At 38.6% G+C, this 20,658-nt stretch overlaps 1 protein-coding gene across 6 annotated transcripts; it reads left to right on the top strand.

The window, feature by feature from the left end:
- Positions 1-981: 981 nt before the first annotated feature.
- On the top strand, positions 982-20,282 carry LOC109075259 (protein FAM214B-like). 6 transcript variants are annotated; one of them, XM_042723583.1, is made up of 13 exons: positions 982-1,327; positions 6,352-6,525; positions 6,869-7,023; positions 11,272-11,450; positions 11,935-12,101; positions 12,932-14,210; positions 15,680-15,736; positions 16,504-16,562; positions 16,642-16,741; positions 17,475-17,633; positions 17,786-17,854; positions 18,374-18,570; positions 19,198-20,282. In XM_042723583.1, exons 6-13 carry the CDS (start codon positions 13,146-13,148, stop codon positions 19,349-19,351), a joined length of 1,860 nt encoding a protein of 619 aa, XP_042579517.1. In that variant the 5' UTR covers positions 982-1,327; positions 6,352-6,525; positions 6,869-7,023; positions 11,272-11,450; positions 11,935-12,101; positions 12,932-13,145; the 3' UTR covers positions 19,352-20,282. The 6 variants fall into 6 exon arrangements, with proteins under 6 accessions (XP_042579517.1, XP_042579516.1, XP_042579518.1 ...); XM_042723582.1 differs by lacking the exon at positions 6,352-6,525; XM_042723584.1 differs by lacking the exon at positions 6,352-6,525 and having other exon boundaries at positions 11,935-12,105.
- The last annotated feature ends 376 nt before the right edge of the window (positions 20,283-20,658 follow it).

Genomic DNA, 20,658 nt, shown 5'->3' with positions numbered 1-20,658 from the left:
AACGGATGTTTTTTAACAAATAGCTGCAAGTTTGAGTTGAATTTATTTCAATCAGAAATGTTAAATAATAAATGTTGCAGCTTTGAGACAAGAACAACGTGCAGCTTCTTAAAATTATCAATAAAAGGAAAGAAATGCAATGTTTAATTTCCACTGATTTAATCGCATTTTAACTGTAACAAACGCAATCTTGAGTTATACCTGATGCTTGTGTGGTTCAATCGCGCCATCTAGTGCTGAGAATATGCTGCTTCATAACAAAAAACCTGAACCCTGAACACTCTGGAAAGGCTTCAAATCAGCGACACAATCAAAAGCATATAAAGATGCAAATGTTTGTGCAGAATCTATTAAAATGGCACTAAACGTTGTTTAGTTATATGGGTTAAACTTAAACATATTGCTGTTAAGTCTATTGGTTATTTAATTTATAGAAATCTATAAATTAATTGAAGTCTCCAGGTCTTATTGATTTAAGTTACATGGTTTTCGAAAGATAAAAAAGTGGAAATATGATTTTGTAGGGGTGTTAGGAAAAACGTATAAAGACTTTACTAATTTAGCAATGATTATAAATTAATTTTATTTGCTTGTTTGTTTTGTAAGTAAAGGTATTTATTTTCGATTAATATATTTTGGTTGCTTAAATTAGTCTACAAAATATAAATTTGCCAATTAATCGAAATATTATTAATGCAACGTTACATAAACCCTATTTTTTGTCCAGTCGTTATCAATACGTTTCCCCACCAGAGCGGAGTAAAAGGAACTTGCACGTGGACGGGGGCGTGGCTTGACAAGACGTTACCTGCCACGGAACCAATAGGAATGTTGCGCTTCAAAATATATTACTATTATTCAAATATATTCAAATAGCGCAACTGCTATTGGTTCGTAGACGAGTAAGCGACCAATCGCTTAAATGACACCCTTTCAGCTGTTCGAACGCCCCTCCCCCTAGTTATTTTTCAGCAAATCCCGGAAGTATTGTTTTTAAAGGGACAGAATAATTTCACGGGCGAGGGCTTTGGACAGAGAGCCAAGCAGATAATAGCAAAGGCCCTATAGGACGTGGAAAGGAGAAGAAAGGCAATCAGAACAGCTTTGTCGGCAGCATCTGGTGTCCTCATCGCTCAGATATATCTTCGTTACACTGTGAGATTTCAACACAGATAGTTTGACGTCGATGTCACTGAAGATCTAGAGATCCTGTCTGTCTGCTGTCTAAAACAGGATCAAACTCTTCCTCCTCCAGCTATGATGGGAATGTTAGTTTACTGACTGCTGCAGCCCTTGTCAGTGTCATCGTTGTATGTGTTTGCTGTGGGTGAGTTCTCTTTGTGCTGCCATCCACCTCTCATTTCATTTAAATATAGATCAGTCTCTAGGCTCAGAGATTATAATAATGAAAAATGGATTCTAACAAGTTACAATCTCACTAATCAATCGTGCATATACCTTAAACTCTCTCTTTAAATCTAAGATTAAACCATGAAATGATCCAGCAGTGTGATATATAAAATAGATTCCCCGGGTCTTCTCCACCTTTTGTGTTTGATGATGGCAGATTAATCATAGCCTGCACACACAATGCATACAGGAGCTTCTGTATGTTCGTGCGCAGGGGGGCGTTTCTGCTTTGTCTGATTCATGCTATTTCATCCACTGAAGGCAACTTTCATAAGTGCACAATGCACATGTATTTCTCACCCCAGTGCCTGCTTTTCTTTATCTTTTAGGGTTTATTTTATTGTTTATTGCATGCTTTGTGATTGACTGGAGTGTGCATAATTCTGTTTCTGTGTTACACCCCTAGCCCTGGGCCCATGAATCATGCCTGGCTTTTAGTAGCTAGGTTTTTTTTTTAAAAGGTTGCTTTTATGCTTCACAATAGACTGCGAAGATATTGTGTTGTTCTCCTCATAGGCTAAGTATTATCAATAATACTAATATTTCACGAGAAGATTGAGCGAGTTTTGTCAGTAGGTGGGTGGGTGTGCGCACACAGGTTGCTGAATATGTATGAGGGATCCATCCGGCTCATTGCTGATGCCAGACGAGAAACGAACAGAGAATCGGCAGTGACCCAAAGTGGGCTCTTTCTCTTTGCAAAGGGCTCAGACGTCCCAAAAGAGCTGCAGGTAGAATGTGACCTTTTTCATCAGTTTGAAGCCTGAATATTAAGTGCTTCAGATCAGCTTCTTAATTAATGCCCTTGCTGGGTGACCTCTTTCCGTGTGGCCATCAGCAGAAGTATGTATTACATCACTGGGTTCGGGAAATGCATGGTAGGAATAGCTGCAGCAAATCTGAAGATAAGCATGTCAAGCTGGTGTAGGAAGCAAATGCTTGTTCAGGGTGAGGTGGCTTAAGGCCTGTAGCGACTCCCTTTCTGCAGCTTATACCTGTAAATGTTGAATGAGGGGTTTCAGTTCGATCTTGATGAGAATGAGGGTGGTGGCGGTCCATTAACACTGTTCTTCCGGCGTTGCAGACTGGCCCTGCTACTAGGCTCAAAAGCTGTTTGAATTGGATCCTTGCTCTTGTATGAGGTGAAATAAAATAAGGAATATGAAAAAAACTTAAAAATGTTATTATGGCATCTAAACATATTTATAGTTGAAATATTGAAATTACTAACAATTAAACAAAAATTAAATAAAGCTCTATATAAATAAAAAACTATTGAAAATGAGAAAATCTTAAACCAAAATTAAAATGAAGATGGAAAAGCTAAAAGCTATTTTAAAATACTACATGAATAAAATTAAAACAACAGCATAGAAATATGCTGAAACCCCCTTTGGCAATTGCATAACAACACCATTTAGTACACCTTATCAGCACGTTTTGATTGTGCACACATTGGATTTTCTCTCACCTCTAGAAAAATGCTCCTTGACTTCTTTAAATAGCCGTAGAGATGCCATGAATGGTTAACCATGATAGCCAAACCCACTCTACTCACCACCTGTCTGGGCATTTTTATCTAAGATCCGCCTCACATTTTAACCGTCTCATGATCTGAGCTCAGCTTTAGGATTTCTCCCGTAGTGGCTTAGATTAGGATTATAATAATAGAAGCTTGTCCCATATCATTATCACAAGGATAAATGTGTGCATGCATGTGCAGGCATGTGCTTTTATACAGCTAAGTGTGTGCAGACATGTGATAAAAGAAAGGAAGCTTGAGAACAAGGTCCTAACCTGCTAAACTGTTCATCATTTATTTTAATTCGACTAGCCACTAAAACCAGCAGAATTAGCAGTAGTTTAATAACTGCCATAGGCTGTAGCTGTGGTGTGTGTGTGTGTATATCTCAAGCCATCTCTCACCCCAAATTGCATTTAACTTGGCTAGAATATCTTGTTTACTCGTATTGTTCTATAAAATGCTGAAGCTCTGCTGTATTGTCACAGAACATCTATTTTTAGCAATGCCTACGATATATACTCTGAATATTATATAGTGCTTTGCTTTTTGCTAGGCTAATTGCAGGTGTGTGTGCACACATTAACATATCTTTTCATCATCTTTCTGCCTCCATACCCAAGCTCCCTTTTTCCCTGCAGTTATCTTTAATTTCACCTTTGCCCTCATATCCACCTTCCACCATCTATTGCTTTTTTCTCATTACGCCCTTACTCTGTTACAGAGAAGTACATTTGTCACCCGCCACCCCCACCTTGGAGAGTGTAACCAAGGGCATGTTAGTTACTGTCCTCATTCATCAGTGTCAGGTGCTAATCTCTACAGAGGGACTAACCTTAATATCTAGCGTCAGCTATGTTTTTGTTATTGTAGTGACATTTACAGACAACCATAGCAGATTCCTCATTAAAGGCTTTATAGTGTTTCAATGCCTTTTATTGGGTCGTATCATTTTATTGATCTATTTATAGAGTGCATACCTTGGCATATGCACACATCATTCAAGGATTGTGCAAGTACAAGATTGGTGTACCATTGCCCGAAATAGCTCTAAAGGCACTTTTTTCTTCTGGAACATTCTGTTCAGTCTTTCAGTCTGTTTCTCTTGCTCTTTGCAACATTAAAAGAGAGAATGATGCAGTGAGAAAGTATTAAAGTAAGTAAACTGAAGGTGTGACCAGCAGAAATCACATCCTGTGTTTTTACATCACCGGTGCAGAGAGCAGAGGATTGCACCATTTGTGTGTTCTCACTTGGCTTATTGAAGTGGAAAACAGGAAGTTGAGCACACAGCTGACTATAATAGTGACTGTCTGGTGGGACTTCAGTTCTGGTTTAAAAAGCTGAATGCTTTGCATGTGGACGTTTTGTTTAAAATATATTGGTAACATTTATATTGTTAAGATTCTATACATTTAAGAACGTTTTATATACTCACCAAGGCTGCGTTTGTTTGATCAAGAATGCAGAAAAAACAGTAATATTCTGAAAAAGTGTCTGTTTTTTGTTCTGTTTCAAAATGCCATTCATTCCTGTGATGGCAAACTGAGGTTTTAGCATCCAGTCTTAATCTTCAGTGTCAGATGATCCTTCAGAAATCCTTCTGGTGTGCTGATTTGGTGCTCAAGAAACATTCTGAACAGTTTTCAAAACGTTTCTTTTGATTAATTTAATCGCGCGAGCACAAGATTTTCTACAGAAAAAAAGTGTAAAAGTCAAGCTTTTTGTGTCAACATTGACAGTTTAAGTGTGTTTGACTAGAAAGGGATACGAGACACACACACACACACACACACACACACACACGCACACACACACACACACACACACACTCACACACACACACACTCAAGCATGGAGGAAGGGAAGGGTTAGAATGTAGCTGTGAGCTTCAACAGTCCCTCATAGACCAGTTGATCCCAGCTACAGCTCAGAATAGCTGCTGGGAAAGTGTTTTGAAAGAGAATAAACCTTGTTTTGGAGAAGTAGCTGAGAGCAGTGTTGCCTGCTTGATTGTTTTTCCAGCATCATACACCAAATCTATGCTGGAGCACCACTGAGTGTGTGTATAGGCATGTTTGTGACTCTGTTGTGCACTTTTGTATTTGTAAGTTTTGCTTCACTCTGTATAGCTGAATTCTCACAGGCTAGTTGACTATGTCTCAAGCCACGCCCCCAAGCATTCCTTATATGGGTACGGAACGTGAGCTCTTAAAGGAGAAGTAGCTTTATGTGTCTCTGTAATGCATGTTTGCAATTTAAGCCTGTCTAAACTCCACAACCAATGCAAGACATCAGAACTTTACCATGTGCTCGATGTAACACCTCCAAACATTTCGCCCGCTCTCCACACCTTCCCCTCTACCTCACCCACTGCATCTAAAGCTCATGTGCATCTCATGTGTTAATGCTTTCATTTAAGTGCATGCAGAATTACGTCTCCTTATTTGGAAGATGCTGCATGCATTTAAAAGAGGTCTGTGGCACATTGCCTGCGGACACACTTACACAGACGCACACACACACACACCCATCCCTTAGCGCCCATCAGAATCTGTTTCTGTGGAAGGGCAGATAACACACTTTCATGCAGAGACGTATCCGCTCAGCTGTGCGCTTCCCCTTTTTGCCCCCACCCCCCTTTCTTTCTTTTTTTCGATGTATTTAGGTAAATGATATTAGCATCTAAAAAGCATGCTCATGCATTTGTATGAACACTAAAAAATGCTTATATTTGTGTACATTATTAAGTCTCTCATGCTCATCAAGCCTCCATTTATTAAAAAAAAGAGTAAAAATATTAATATTGTAAAACATTATTTATTATTATTATTATTATTTAAAATATCATTTATTCCTGTGATGGCAAAGTTGAATTTTTACCAGCCATTACTCCAGTCTTCATTTGCAAATCATTCTCATATGCTGATTTGCTCCTCAGGAAACAGTTCTTAATATTATCAATGTCTGAAACGGTTGTGCTGTGTGATATTTTTGTGGAAACCTTGATACTTTTAATATTAGGATTCTTTGATGAATAGAAAGTTCAAAAGACTAGCATTTATTTGAAATAGAAATCTGTCGTAATATTATATTATAAATGTACTTACTGTCACTTTTGATCAATTTAACGCATCCCTTCTGTCTAAAATTATTGGTTTCTTTAAAACAAAAACAAAATTCTCCAAACTTTTAAAAGTTATCACTAAAACTAATGTGAGTGGCATATTTGCCTCCAAAGTAACACGTTTGGGTTGCTCTGGAATGCCTCTATTAGTCAAACTCACATATTATACACACAAGCTGGAACTAATGCACACAATAACTCACTGAAGCTCTATGAAGGAATACACTTTGCAAAACAAGCAGAACAGGTGGGCGGGACTTTTGAGGTTTCCCTTTGCCTTCACACCTATCAGGACGGTCGCTGTGGCATCTGATCCCCCTCCCCCCGGCCAATCAGATGACAGGACAGCCAGCCCCACTCTTACATGAGCTGTGTGCTGACTGAGCAAGCAAGCACGCCTGCCTTCAGTAACCAGCTGAGAGGAAGTAGGCTGAAAGGCAAAGCACAGAAGAGAGAGAGACAAGTGGTGAGAAAGAGAGAGCACAAGAAGTGAGGGGGGGGACTAAAAGCTGCTTTCATTGTGTTGAAGTTATTTGAGAGGGTAAAAGATGTTGAGGGGGGTTACAGAGTTTATATGCATGTGCCAAAGGGAGCCTGAGAGAGGTTTTGTGTGTGAGTTATTGAAAGAGGGAAAGAGAGAGGGGGAGTTCGGGAGGGTAGAAAGAGAGATTCACAGTTGGGCATACCAGAATAGCAGTGCACAGAGAGCATAAGCAGCAAGATGTGTTTTCACAGACGGCTTGAACAAGAAACCTTGATTGGACTTAAGTTTTCTATGTTTCTCTCTCTCTCTTTCTCACTCCTCTCAGGGGAGGAACAGAAAGAAAGGCCTGCACTCCCTCATTCCATGCAAGTAACCTTTCAACTCCTCACAGTCTTGAAGCAACAACAAGAACGACTCTAGAGCTCCGACAGAGAGGACGGGGAAACAGAGGAGGAGGAAAGGGCAGGAGTTCTTAGAAAGGTGAGTCAGGAGGCTAACCTGAATTTTGTAGTGTGTTTATGGATGGTTGACGTGAGATGTCTAGCAGTGACAGCAGTGTGACATGGCATACTTCAACTAAAACTATTGCAAACATGTTGTGTATGCATTCTACAACATGCAGTTTTTCTGACCTTGTATTAAATGACAGGCTACATTTTGACACCACTGGCTATTTAAATGAACCGCAAACTAGCCACAGTCTGTTTTAAATGGTGAAAAAAAGCAGTTAAAACACGCCAATTGTATGCTTAGTTCTAAAATGTTAAAAATGTAACCAATTTTTATCAGACTTTGACACATCAATGTCAGCCCCTTAGGTATTCATGTAGATTTTAACCTAAAAGAATAGTAACATTATATATTTTTTTACTTTTTTTAAACAACATATATGTATTATTTCTTTTACAATTTTTTGTGTCCTTATATGAATTGATACAATTGAATTGACTACAAGAAACATTGGTGTAAATGGTGAATATCGTATATATAATATATATAACAGTATATATAATGCTGATTTTAACCTAATATCTTTATTTTCATGCATGTTATCTGTCAACCACCCTTTTATGAGCATTGGTGGTTGGAAGTGGAAAAGGAAGTAGCTTCAAAGAGAACTTAGAAAAAGAGTGAGACAGCTGTTTTCTCTCTCTATCTCTCTCTCTCTCTTCTCATCTTAGTTGTCAATGCACAAATGAATCAATGACATCATGACCCTTGTATAATATTTCAGCTCTTGGTTTTACAAACTGGCAGGCTTTAGTTGCGGAGATATAAGCTTAGTCAGAGGTGAGCTTGTGAGTGTTTAGTCTTTGATGCTGCTTTAGTTTGTAATGAAATTTTGTAACTTCCTCAGATGTAAAAGCCAGGTGTTTTGCAAAAACCTCAAGGGCTGCACACATAATCACTGTAGAGGTCTGCACTCATGCCCATGAGATGTTCTTTCTCACTGACTCACTCGTTCACATTCACAGTGAAAATTAATTGTCTTTATTGTTTGAGTAACAACACCTGTTGGGTATAAGTGTGCCATATTTTAGCTTGCTTGAATCAAGTAATGTTTGTTTGAGAATATTTTCATGTTTCCATTAAAGCCAAAGAAGGAAGTGGCTTTATGCTCTTTTGCCAGGCAGAAGCTACATGTGAGTTTTTGGCATCCAGATAATCCAAAAATATGTCCATAGTAAAAACAAACAAACAAATAAAAAGTTATTAGCTATATCAGGTTCTCCAAGGTGGCTCTATAGGGAGAATGAGTCTTTAATAAAGTTTGGGTTTAGCAAGTTTTAACAGAATGTTGTTTGGGCTCAGTGGTCAACCGTGGAAACAAACAATGCTTAACTGAAGCGCCAGTGTAATTTTTGATTGTTTGGCTCCTTGAGCCCTTCATTCTTTCATCTATGTTATTGTGATCCTGCACTGAGGAACTGTAATGTGTGGAATGAATTATTTTTGCTTTGATCCACTTCCTTCACTTCATAAATATCATAAACAGATGCACAGCTATGCATTCATAAATTCAAATAACTAAAGACGAGCACAAATGCCTTCCATTGCTGTGTGATCATAAAAAATCAATTCGTTTTTCATATCACCTTAATTTTCTACTCATTCATCTTAGGGAGTTTTCCATGGCTCAGTTGCTCATTGGGGTATTAAGACACCACATTATGTAAAGCTGCTTGGAAACTGGCTGTAATATTCACTATACAAATGAAGCTGGCTTGACTAATTCGTGACTGACTTCTTTCTCCTAAATAACACCTAGTACCCAGAAAAACATCATACAGCTGACAGCTGTTCATGCTAGTCTTGGATGTTTGGTTTCCCCATCTATTTTCTTCTGCTCCGTATTGAATTCTCTGGGGGTGGGGATGAACATTCTTGCTTTTTTTACAGACAGAGCGGATAAACTGAACTCTCAGTGTATCCTCGATTTGATAATGTAAGTTAAACAACAATTCATTGCAATTCAACAGTAATAAAATATGAAGGTTTGTAGATTGTGTGAAGCAACCATATGAAGCGATTTTCAAGAATAGGACTAAGCTGATAATGAAATCATGCAGTCTTTGACAGCAATAAATATTAATGACTGGTAAAATTAGGTAAAATTTAAGAAAAAAACAAACCATTTGATTGCACAGCTGAAAAGTGCATTACAGAGTGTGTAGTCATATAACTGGCATCATGTGCTTAGAATAAACACATATTACATCTCTCATTCTACTCTCCGGGCAACATGTTGGTGTGTAACTCCAGTATGTTAGTTGGTTACTGTGTGTGTGTGTGTGTGTGTGTGTGTGTGTGTGTGTGATCCTTTATAAATCCTTCTAATATTCTGATTTTTTTCTCAAGAAACATTTCAGCTGTATTTGACCTGGGGTTTAGGGTTCTATTCATGCTGAGTCTGAAAGATTCACAGCAATGCTCTGAGGGTCTTACATGTGTTACAGACCCCCACGTGCAAACTAATATAAAAATGAAAAAAGACTTAACAGAAAACTTGCACTTCTATATATACTTCACTTCAAAAAGGATTGTTTGATAAATAGAAAGTTTAAAAGAACAGCATTTATTTGAAATGTATTTCTTTTGTAATAATGTAAAAGCCTTTATGGTCAGTTTTGATCAATTTAATGCATCCTTCTAAATAAAAGTATACATTTATTAGAAAAAATAAGAATTGCAGACTTTTGAACAGTAGTGCCTAGAAAGGGATGAAAATAGAATTGATGTTTTGTATCAGGCCCTGCAATGCTGTTGGGTTACAGAGGGTTTTTTTAGGTCTCCTCTACAGTAAGTACATCTGGACCCTTTGACTGAGATCTTCAGATCTTATGTCAGTGTGAGGTCTTCCCTGTTTGCTGTTTGTCATAGCAATGTCTAACAGTACTCTCAACCTCAAGTCTTCAGTGTACCTTTAAGTCTTGATGGTGGCAACAGTCCCATATAGTGTCAATTTCTGTCTCTTTCCATCAGATTGAAGATGGTCTGGTCCATACTGAGATAAACAAATATGTAGAAAAAATAATAGGTCCAAGTAATTTTCTACCAGGACATATATACATTCATACATTTATTATAGCCATCAGACTGGCATACCTGACATTTATTATATTGTGCTCACTGCATTGCAAGATGTGGCACAAAACCTTGAGGTCAGTAAGATATTTTAAAGAAATTTATACTTGTAATCAACAGGCACTAATTAAATGGATCAAAAGTGACAGTAAGACAATTTGCATGACATGTTGCAGGAGATTTATAGTTTTCAAATAAATGCTGTTTGAATTAATCAAAGAATCCTGAATGAAATGTAGCATGGATTTCTACAAAAATATTAAGCGACACAACTGTGATTTAAATTGTATTAATACTTAATTAATACTTTTTTTTTACCGAATATTCTATCAATCACATTAAGCCTTGGTAAGCACAAAAAACTAATAATACCAACTCCAAAATTTTGAATGGTAGGGTAAGTGATATGCAAATTGCTTAGTTAGACACCATTTCATTCTTAGATCACTTTTGTGGCATATGCATATGAATTTGTCAATCTCTGCTCCCCATGGATGTGATGTACGTATGCATCCTTAAGATTTCTGCATATATTTATTTTAATATTATAAAGGAAGGATGAACATATTTTTTCAGCTAGTATGCATTTAGACTATATACTACGTGCTAGAGTAGATAATGTTCACTTGTTTTATGTTTTTCCATTACTTCGGTTACACAAGTTAGTGTGTTATTGCTCGTATGTTCCTGTTTTTGTCCTTTAATGAGCAGGACTGCTCGTTCTCTGAAGCAAGACAGTACAAAGGTTCTGTTGTGTGTCTCTGTGTTTTGTCTGCCGGTCTTGATCCCAAGCAGGCCTGAGCTCTAGAGACAGAGAGCCAGTCAGAGCTATGCAGAACACAGTCTGTTTGAGCATGTGCATTAATCAGATGGCATGAAATGAGTGTAGTGAGTCATACGATTGCTCTTTGTGTCTGTTCCCTGTTAGAGTAATTTTCATAGTTGATTAATTATTGATCAGTAGAACGATGTCTTGATTAAAAAGCTATTGAAGCTTGATTAAAAAGCCAGATAACTTGATTTTTAAATCTGTTAACAACGACTGATTCAGATCATGTGCAGGTTGTTGAACTGTGTGGCACGGTTACTGATTTGATCAAGTCGATTTTTTTTTGTTGTTGATTAACCATTGCTCTTCAATAGGTTGTGTCTCTGGAATGCCTGGCTCAGGATGCAGCTGCTGAGCAGTCCACTCCTTTCAGGAGCCAAGGGGAGGCGTGATTGGCCGCTGGCCTTATCTGGGTGGAGCTGTAGGAGAGATATTACTTATTCATTGGCACGTTCTGCAAGGCCCCTCCCACCTCACTGACGCTCTGCCCTTGGTAAGTAAACTAAAAGCATGCACTGTGATACTGGTCACCAAGTGATTGTTTAGCAGGATAGAACTGTTGTCAAAGATTGATAGTCCTAATGTTAAATTTAACATTTTCTGTTGACTGCAACACAGAAATGATCAAGTTTGTTTGGATTTTTGTTTAATGAACTATTTACAACATTATATTGGTGCAATATAGTTAGAAATAATTCGAAATGCTTCTTGTGCCCCAAATCAGCATATTAAAATGATTTCTGAGGAATTATGATAATGCAAGTAATGTTATTTGCCATCAGATGAATTAATTATATGTATATGTATATAAAATTGTAATTAAAAACAGTTATTGAAATTGTAATATTTCACAATATTATCATTTTAATGGTATTTTTCATTAAATAAATGCAGCCTTGGTGGGGCCTTTTTTTTGACATTTAAAAATCTGGTTGATTGTCTCTCTGACATTTTTCTTTCTTTCTTTTTTTCGTCAGGCCCCTGTTAGCTGCCTGTGTATCTGGGAATGCTGTTGTTGCATCAGAAGGGCAGTGTTGGAGATGGCCAAACTCAGGGGCTAAGGTCAGGGTGAAGATTCAAGGGTCAGCACAACTGCAGGAGTGGATGCGGAGGGACCTGAAGCCAAGCTGCAGGCACCTAACATGTAGGTTAGGAAAATGGTCATGCACACATTTATTCTGTATTTATTCTGACACTTTCCTGCTCCAGTTTACAACAGTGATGCTCCCTGAATGCAAAATTTTCTGTGCCACAGCAAAATAAATCATATTTTACCTGAATTTTGAATGTGAGTTTGCTATTTGAATCGAATGTGATTTGAGATAAAAAGTCAGTGTGCCAGGAAATAATTGCAAGTGTTTTTGTTAAGTCGTCTTTGCAGGCTACTTGCAAAAACAAACATACAATGCTTTCAGTGCCCTTCAGTTCACAAATGATGCATATAAGCCAGTTCTTCTTTTTGGCGGATCAGTAATGTACTGCAAAACCAGTGAGTCTGATTCACAACTGAATGACTCTTATGAGCCAGTTCTTTTTACAAAATAAAAAACATTTTGTCTTATTTTATAAGGAATGAATGTTATAGTATATGTTGATGAACCAAAAACATGTAGTGCAAATAGTATAGTCTGATTCCTGAATTAATGAACCGTTTTTTAATGAACTATTCATAAAGACGAGTTCCCGATTTGAACCTGACAAATCCTACATTGAACTGAATCGACTGGAGAGGTTACTACTTGCATGCTGATATAAGTTGTCATATTTATGTGATTTTTATTGTATTTCATCATATGTGTATTATGTATTAGCTTTATTGATGTCCATATCAAAACAAAGCAAATTTTGTCTAAAATGTATTGTTTAAGATACACATTTGAATTAGTGTTCATTGTTACTATTCTGCTGTGTAATCTTTATTATGCGTTTCATGTCAGTTTGATTATACTTGTATCCTTGTTTGTTTTACTTCAGAAGCTGTATGCACTGTGGAAATCAGCTTGTCATAACTCCACACCTGACCCCTGGAAACTAAAGCCTTTCATCTATGAGATGGGAAGCTTACTTTGACTTCCACAGCCTTGTTGCACTTGTTCAGACATCTTAGAACTCTCTGGAGCTAGTGTCTTTATTATTTAACACTGCACAACTTCCCCTGAAACAATCACCCAGCACAAACAAAGTCACTATGCGTCACATCCACGTGGAACTGGCTCGTAAAGAGCTTCCAGTCCAGGACGGGGATCTACCTCTGCCTAGCACTCGGAGCGAGAGTCCTGAATCTGAAGTACGGCGAGTCGTTCCCAAACCTTTTGGAGAAGAAGAGATCAGGCTCCAGAAGGTCTACCAGCTCTCCATCCTCTCCCAAAGAGGTGGTTTCGGGGAAAGTCAAGAGACTCTTCGGCCTGTCCCAGTAGGTATGAAACGTAGCTTGAAAGGGATGCCGGTTCCTGTCGCCCAAAAGCGTCTTTTCCAACAGGATGAGGATGACGACGATGATGAGTCCGATGGGGAGGTGTTGTGTGGCTCTGGGGTGGAACCACTTTTTTCCAACTCGCTCCTTGAGCACAGAGACTCAGAAATCCCTAGGTCGCCTCCCCTTTCCCCTTCGCATCCACTGATTCCTGGTCGCCGGCCAGCCCAGCACAACCACGACAGGCCCATCCCGGATGCCTTCACCCCGCTGTCCCCAAAATCTCCTCCTATGGTGGACCCACAGGGCCCTCACTCCACCCGGGGCCACTGTGAGGGAAGTCCTCCTACCCTTACTCCCAGAACCGAGGCCTCCACAGCAGGAAACATCCCGGCTGGCTCCAGCGATGAGCCAAGGGATGAAGACCATAACTCTGTTGATGTCAAGGGCATGCTATCCGCCACAGAGAGCAGTTGGGCGCCTGTCCCGTTTTCAACACCAGCTGAAGCTGTCGAATGGGGGACGACTTTTGAATCTTCTCCTCCACCGGCAGAGACAAAGACCTCCTCCTCTAACAGACTGAGCTCTCTTGAGAAAACACCAGTGGAAGCAAATGGCCTGGTATCAGGATCATCCAATTCCTGTACAGTGAAGAAAAGACTTCTCTCCTCCAGTGATACAGGAGAGTCCTGCTCAGAGGATGAGGGTCCATCTACATCAAAACGCAGTCGGCTGGCACTGTTGGCACCAGGGCTCGGATTAGCATCCTGTCGCAGCACCGATGCCAAGGGTGCACCCTTCTGGAACCATCTACTGCCCTCAGCAAGGGAGCACACCAAGGTGAAACGCAAAGAAAGTAGAAATGAAACCGAAGGCCCTTTCACATGACTTAACAATGCAGCTAGAGATACTGTACAAACTTGCCTGGATCATGTGCACCACACAAACCAGTTATATAAATACCACAACAAGCAAATAATTAGTAATTACCACCACCAACAACAATAATAAAACTAATTTGTGGTGCCATAAATGAATTCTAATAAAATGCAAATGAATGCATTTTTTTTCCCGCTGACTTCATATTTACACTTCTGTTCAAAGGTTTCGGGTACAGTAAGGATATTTGTCATGTGGCAGACATGTTCTGCAAAGCACTCTAAGGCTACGTTAACAGGACAATGGTGTAGTCAAAAACTAAAAAGTTTTGCGAATACACAACAACGTTTTCAAAATGATTCGCGTTTACACATATCCACGAAAATGGCCAAAAACGCTGTATTACGTATGCCAGGCCAGTAGTTGGCACTGTCACATTGCTAGTAAACAGTACCTGTTGCTGTGTGTATATGATGCGTCTCCGCTGTTAGTTGTAATATTGGTGAAGTAAATCCACACTTTGCTGAAGAAGCGTTAGCGAACTCTTGAGCAGCAACAACAGTATCATGTACTCCACCATTGTTGTGCATGTATGTTCGCGCTTGCCTCTAAAATCGACACGTACTGTGCATGTGTACATACCTAACACGTACTATGCATGTGCAAGACGGCGCCGTTTTCAAAAATTCTTGTATTGGGTTTTTACACAGAAACCATTACGGTGGCATTTTCAAAAAACTTTCACTTAGAAACCCGTTTTCAAAAATAGGCGTTTTCAGTCCCCAAAATGCCATTGTTGTGTAAACGAACAGCCAAAATGCATAAAAAGTTTCCCATGCTTGAATAAAAATATTGTCGTGTTAACGGCCCCTAATTTACTTTTTATTCACCAAACCGTGGCCTCTCTTCCATTGACTTCAAACAAAACAGCCTCTGGTTTCCCATTTGGGATCCTGGCACATAAGGCATTTTTGGGCTAACCTTGAAGACTCCCCCTGGGGGAAGGGATCTGGCAATGCAACTCTCAAAGTCTTCAAGTCAGCAAGATGGAAAACATAATGTTTTTAGAGAGTGAAATTATATTATGCACATTTTTATTATTTTAATACGCATTAGAAAATTCTCTTTTGCAATGCTTTTCACATAAAGACCGAAGTGGCATGTGAGAAATGTATTGAATGTAAGTCATGTGAAAGGGCCTTAATTCAGGGGTAAAAACATGCTGGATTTTTCCACATTACAAGTGGAAATGGGAAGGTTTTAGAAGCCTTTTTTTTTTTTTTTTTTGTAATGTTTAAATGTGAAGGGGGTGGAGATAGTCTCCCATTACTGACAGAGTCATCATGAAAGGTCAGGTGAATAGTCAGAATGAAAAAGACATTGGGAGTGAGAGATTTTTAGAATATGCATGCTTAATTTTTCCGTTGCAGCACAATAAGCATTGGGACTCTGGAACAAAGCCCATTGACAGAGCCATTGTTCAAGAGGTGAGACCTGCCTCACCTGACCTAACAAATACACACATACAGGTTCTGGCCAAATTCAGTTCCAGAATGAGTGACTTTGGGGTGAGAGGGGTTACATGGACTACAGAGGCTCATATGCTGTCACTTTCATCACGCCGGTGTCAGTGCTCAAAGGCTGAGCTCAGGACTTGAAGAAAGCCCAAGAAAGGAGGAATAAAAGAAAAAGTGAAGGACAGAGAAATGGTCATAGAAACAGGCCAACAAAGAGGAAAGAGCAAATATAGGTTTAGAATAGAGAAACAAAGAGATGAATAGACTGAAATAAAGGTTCAAACTAGCTGAAAATGTACAAGTTTGAAACCCATTCCATAGTTAAATCTAGCTGATATTTAATAACTTATCAGAATGATACTATGGACTACTGTGAGATGTGTGATATTGCAGCCACATCTTCATCTGTAAGTACGATCTCATTTGAAGTTTGAAAATTTGAAATTGACTTCAATTTGTTCAGCATTCTAACTCTAATGGGCCTTCTTTTCATTTTGTATTTTTTTAATGATTTTTCCCAATCATTCAAATGCTTGTATTTGACTTATTGTCATTTCCATTAAGTAGATTAAAATCTACTTTTAACATTTATCAGCAGCCTGGTTTTCCATGATCATGAAATAAACCTTAACTTTATTTCAAAACTATTTACTGACATAAGTCTTTTTTCTCAAAAAGACTATTGGAAAAAAAACATAGTATTAGTTGTAACATCTTTTTAAAACTTAATTTTTCAGACTGCTACAGACTGTTCACGATCAGGGAGAAGGCTCAAAGTAGGGAGTCGACTCAAATCGTAAGTCATCTTTTTTTCTTTAAATTATGTTGTATTAATATATAAGAATCTGTGTTTATAATTTTTTTTGTTTTAATAGTCGACAGTTACGCAGTGGACGCCGAACAGACACCAGTCGCTCCTGTAGTTCAGTCTCCTCTTTATCCTCCATTAGCAGACCTCTTCTCGGCAACTTTGAGGTACACAAGTCTAAGCCATGATGAAATAAAACACTAAATTAAGATTGATTAACACACAGCACCTGTTTTATATACATTTGTATACTGTTTGTCATTAAAGCCAATAAAACCATGGTATGCAAATTAATAAAGACACTAAAAGACTGAAAGCTGGAATAGATTTCACAACTTTGCACAGATTTTTCCCCTAATTCACAGTCTGAAAGTATCCAAGCCATTTGCTGAAAGTCAGAGGAAGTCTGCAGATTCGAGCAGTCGGAGTTAACAGAGTTCACAGAAAGTCTCGTAGTGAATTATAGGCACAGACTAGTTTTTATTTATTTATTTTTTATCTATGGGCCAGATTTACTAACAGTTTATGCCAGTGCAAACCCTACTGTCAGGATTTAGTTAAGAGACACAGTGAAACTTTAGCGATTAAAAGGGCATGGCATACACATTAGGAATTTCCCTTTCAGATGCAACATTTATGGGAGTGCGTATTTAAAGAAATCATGCAAGGTGATTTACCAAGGTTTGGTTGTCAGGTTACTGATACTTAAAAAAAAAATGCATGTCTTATACCCACTTCTGATGCCCAGTTTTTCCTCCGTAACAATATAGGAAGTCTGCAGTTGTATGAAGACATGTTCATATTTTAAAAGTTGTGTGATTTTTTTTTTCCAGCCTTAATCAACAGTGACTAATGTTTTAATTGCATTTCTGATTGGTTGTTGTGTGCATCTGTCTGCAGGAGTCGATTCTGAAAGGTCGTTTTACTCCATCTGGGCGAATAGAGGGCTTCACAGCAGAGATCGGGGCTAGCGGCTCCTATTGCCCGCAGCATGCCACCTTACCTGTGCAAGTGACTTATTATGACACCTCAGAGCACAGCGCCCCTTCTCCCTTCCTGGTATAAACTTTCTGCCTCTGTTTTCGTTCTCAGTACTTTTTTGTCTTTTTCTAAATTTGTTGAGATTTACTTTTTTTTTTTTTTTTTAACCTTCCTTGACCTTCTCTGTTGTAAAATGCATATTAACAGTCATATTTTTTTGCAATGTTTAGGGGGTGATCTTGCTAGAACCACTTGGAAAAAAAGGATACAGTGTACCCAAAGCAGGGACCATTCAAGTGGTGGGCTCTCTTTCTATTTCTTTCCATATTGTTTTCAATTAATATTTATTTTGAGCACTTTGTACTATGTATTTTCTAAGGCCATGTCCACACGTACACGGCTATTTTTATAAACGGGTATTTTTCCTTCTTCGGTTTTTAAAAAAAAACTCCATCCACATGAAAACGCAAACGCATGCTATGAAGCACTGTCAAGAGCATGTCAAACCAACTGGTGGCGATATAGTCTCAACCGTAAAGCCATGCTGGCCAATCAGAAGCCTGTTTCCAATAAAAGTTTCCAATAGGTGGAGATCACAGCGCAGGCTCCGACGTCACAAGCCGAAAACTCCAAAAAAAATTTGACCTGATGCAGCATTTGTGTGTGGGCGAACGGCCAAACTGTGTAGAAAAAGCTGCGGTTTTAAAAATAACCGTGTTCTTGTGGACCGGGCCTAAATGTTATAATTTATTTTTTAATCCTATGTTTGTCTTTTTGTTTTTTTTATTAATTTGATTGTTTTTTGGGGTTTTTTGCAGACCTTATTTAACCCCAATAAGACTGTGGTTAAAATGTTTTTGGTGACGTATAATTTTGGGGACATGCCCGTCAACCACATGACCTTCTTGCGCCATCGTATCTTCCTGGTGCCTGTGGATGAGGCGGAGGGGTCAGAGGGGCAGGAGGGCTCACTGTCTGACAGGAAGAAGATTCTCTGCTACTTGATACACCTCAGGTAAACTTTTACAAAATGTGCACTACTGTTCTACAAAATTTTGGGGTCCATAAGATTTTTTTTTTGAAGAAGCCTCTTATGCTCACCAAAGTTGTAATTATTTGATCAAAAATATAGTAAAAACAGTAAAAAAGGTAATATTGTGAAACATGATTGCTGTTTAAAATAAGAGTGTTCTATTTTAATATATTTTTTCAAATGTAATTTATTCCTCTGATGGCAAAGCTGAGTTTTACTCCAGTCTTGAGTATCACAGAATCTTTTAGAAATCATTCTAATATGCTTATTTGGTGCTCAAGAAACATTTCTGTGGGAAAACTGTGATTTTTCAAGATTCTTTGATGAACAAAGTTCACAAGAACTGCATTTTTTTTTTTAAACAATGTGTCTTTAGTTACACTTTTTAACATTTTTTTGTTCTTGTTGTTATTAATTTAGAAGAAATATATGGGAGAGCAACAATTTTTAGGCTAGTTTGCAACCAACTTAAAAGGCTAGATAGCTATGTTTAATATATATTTAAAACATAAGCATAAAAGTACTTCTCCTCTAAGTGGTATATTCAAAATGGAAGCAATGAAGCATTATAAACCTGTTTTTCCTCTCCTCTTTGTTTGCATATCTCAGATTCCAGAGTTCCAAATCTGGGAAAATCTACTTGCACAATGATATCCGGCTGCTATTCTCCCGCAAGTCCATCGAGGTGGACACTGGGATTCCTTACGAGCTGAAATCTTTCACCGAGGTGCCAAGAAACCCCAAATACTCCCCCAGAGTGTGAGATCGGGATGCCCTGCAGCAGTGGGGCGGAAGGACTGCATTAATAAAGATCGCAAGACAAGAGACCCCTACACACTTGAACACAGACACACTTGCACTCATACATGCATACGCAGACAGATGTTTGTACATACACACAGATATCACACCCTCTTGAGGACCAGCTCTAGAACTGAGTGTGTAACATGCATGCCTTGTGACTTAATTGAGTTTTCCTCTAGTGCTGTTAAACAGTTAAGCTTTGCCCTTCACTCTGCCTGCACCTGCCCATTGTGGACCAGCTGTAACCATGCCCACCAACCCACTCTATTCTAAAATGTTGGTGACCGTCAGTAGATACGGACTTCCTCGATCAAAGAGGACTGAGTGGATGTACAAAGAGGTGTTGAATGAGAATGTATGGAGGAAAAGCAAATGGAAAAAGAGACATCCCAGGACCAGACTGGAGTTTCAACAACGGACACCACCTGTAACTTGCCTATCGGAGGGGATAAGAAAGTTCTAGAAAGAAAGAGACCAGTGGAACAGAGGACTGAAAGGACATCCATTCAGTATTGGCATTGTGCTCGTAGTGCGTGGGTCGTGAAGAGGAGAATAGCTCATTATTTTGGACATTTTCTCTTTTTGGACGGCAGTTTGGAGGACATTGCTGTTCCAACTTCTTCTTCTGAACAGTCCAACATCAGAGCAGAAAACAAACTGTAGTATTTATGTTCGCAAATGTCTTAAAAAAAGCAATATGCTGCACAACTAGAGTGATTTCATTTTTGGGGAGGTAGTAGGTGCTCTCTTTGTTAGGATGGAGGGAAAAGATTGCCAAGTGAGTGATGGAGGGAGGGCTAAAGGAGGGAACGGGAGGGAATTTGGGGTATTTAAAATGTTGTTGATGTATATTTTAAAAATTGATTAAACTCTGCGACTTGCGGGTGAAACAAGTGTTTGACCGTAATTTGCCAAGGGATACTTCAGAAGCAATACTAAGGTTTGCTCCTGTATTTTTTGTATATGACCAATAAAATACATTCACTTACAACATATTAAAAACAAGCTTGTGTAGATTAAATAAAAACACCACTATAGTGTTTCATGCCATGAGGGCTCAACCACAGCCCCCTAAGAAATTTGCGGACACAATCTATCTTTTTGGGCTTTGGCATGAAGGAAATCTGATGCTGATCGGAACAGCAATAAAATCTCAGACTCTCTTGAAAATAATGTACACCTTACAATATCACTTTCCACCCCATTGAGTTATTTAAAGATGACTGGCATCAGGCAATATGATTCAACAGCATGAAATCAGATTTA

The sequence above is a fragment of the Cyprinus carpio genome, chromosome B5 (genome assembly GCF_018340385.1).
Source record: "Cyprinus carpio isolate SPL01 chromosome B5, ASM1834038v1, whole genome shotgun sequence".
Taxonomy (NCBI): Eukaryota; Metazoa; Chordata; class Actinopteri; order Cypriniformes; family Cyprinidae; genus Cyprinus; species Cyprinus carpio.
Note: the sequence above shows the minus strand (reverse complement) of the source record. Positions and strands in the feature narration are given on the sequence as shown.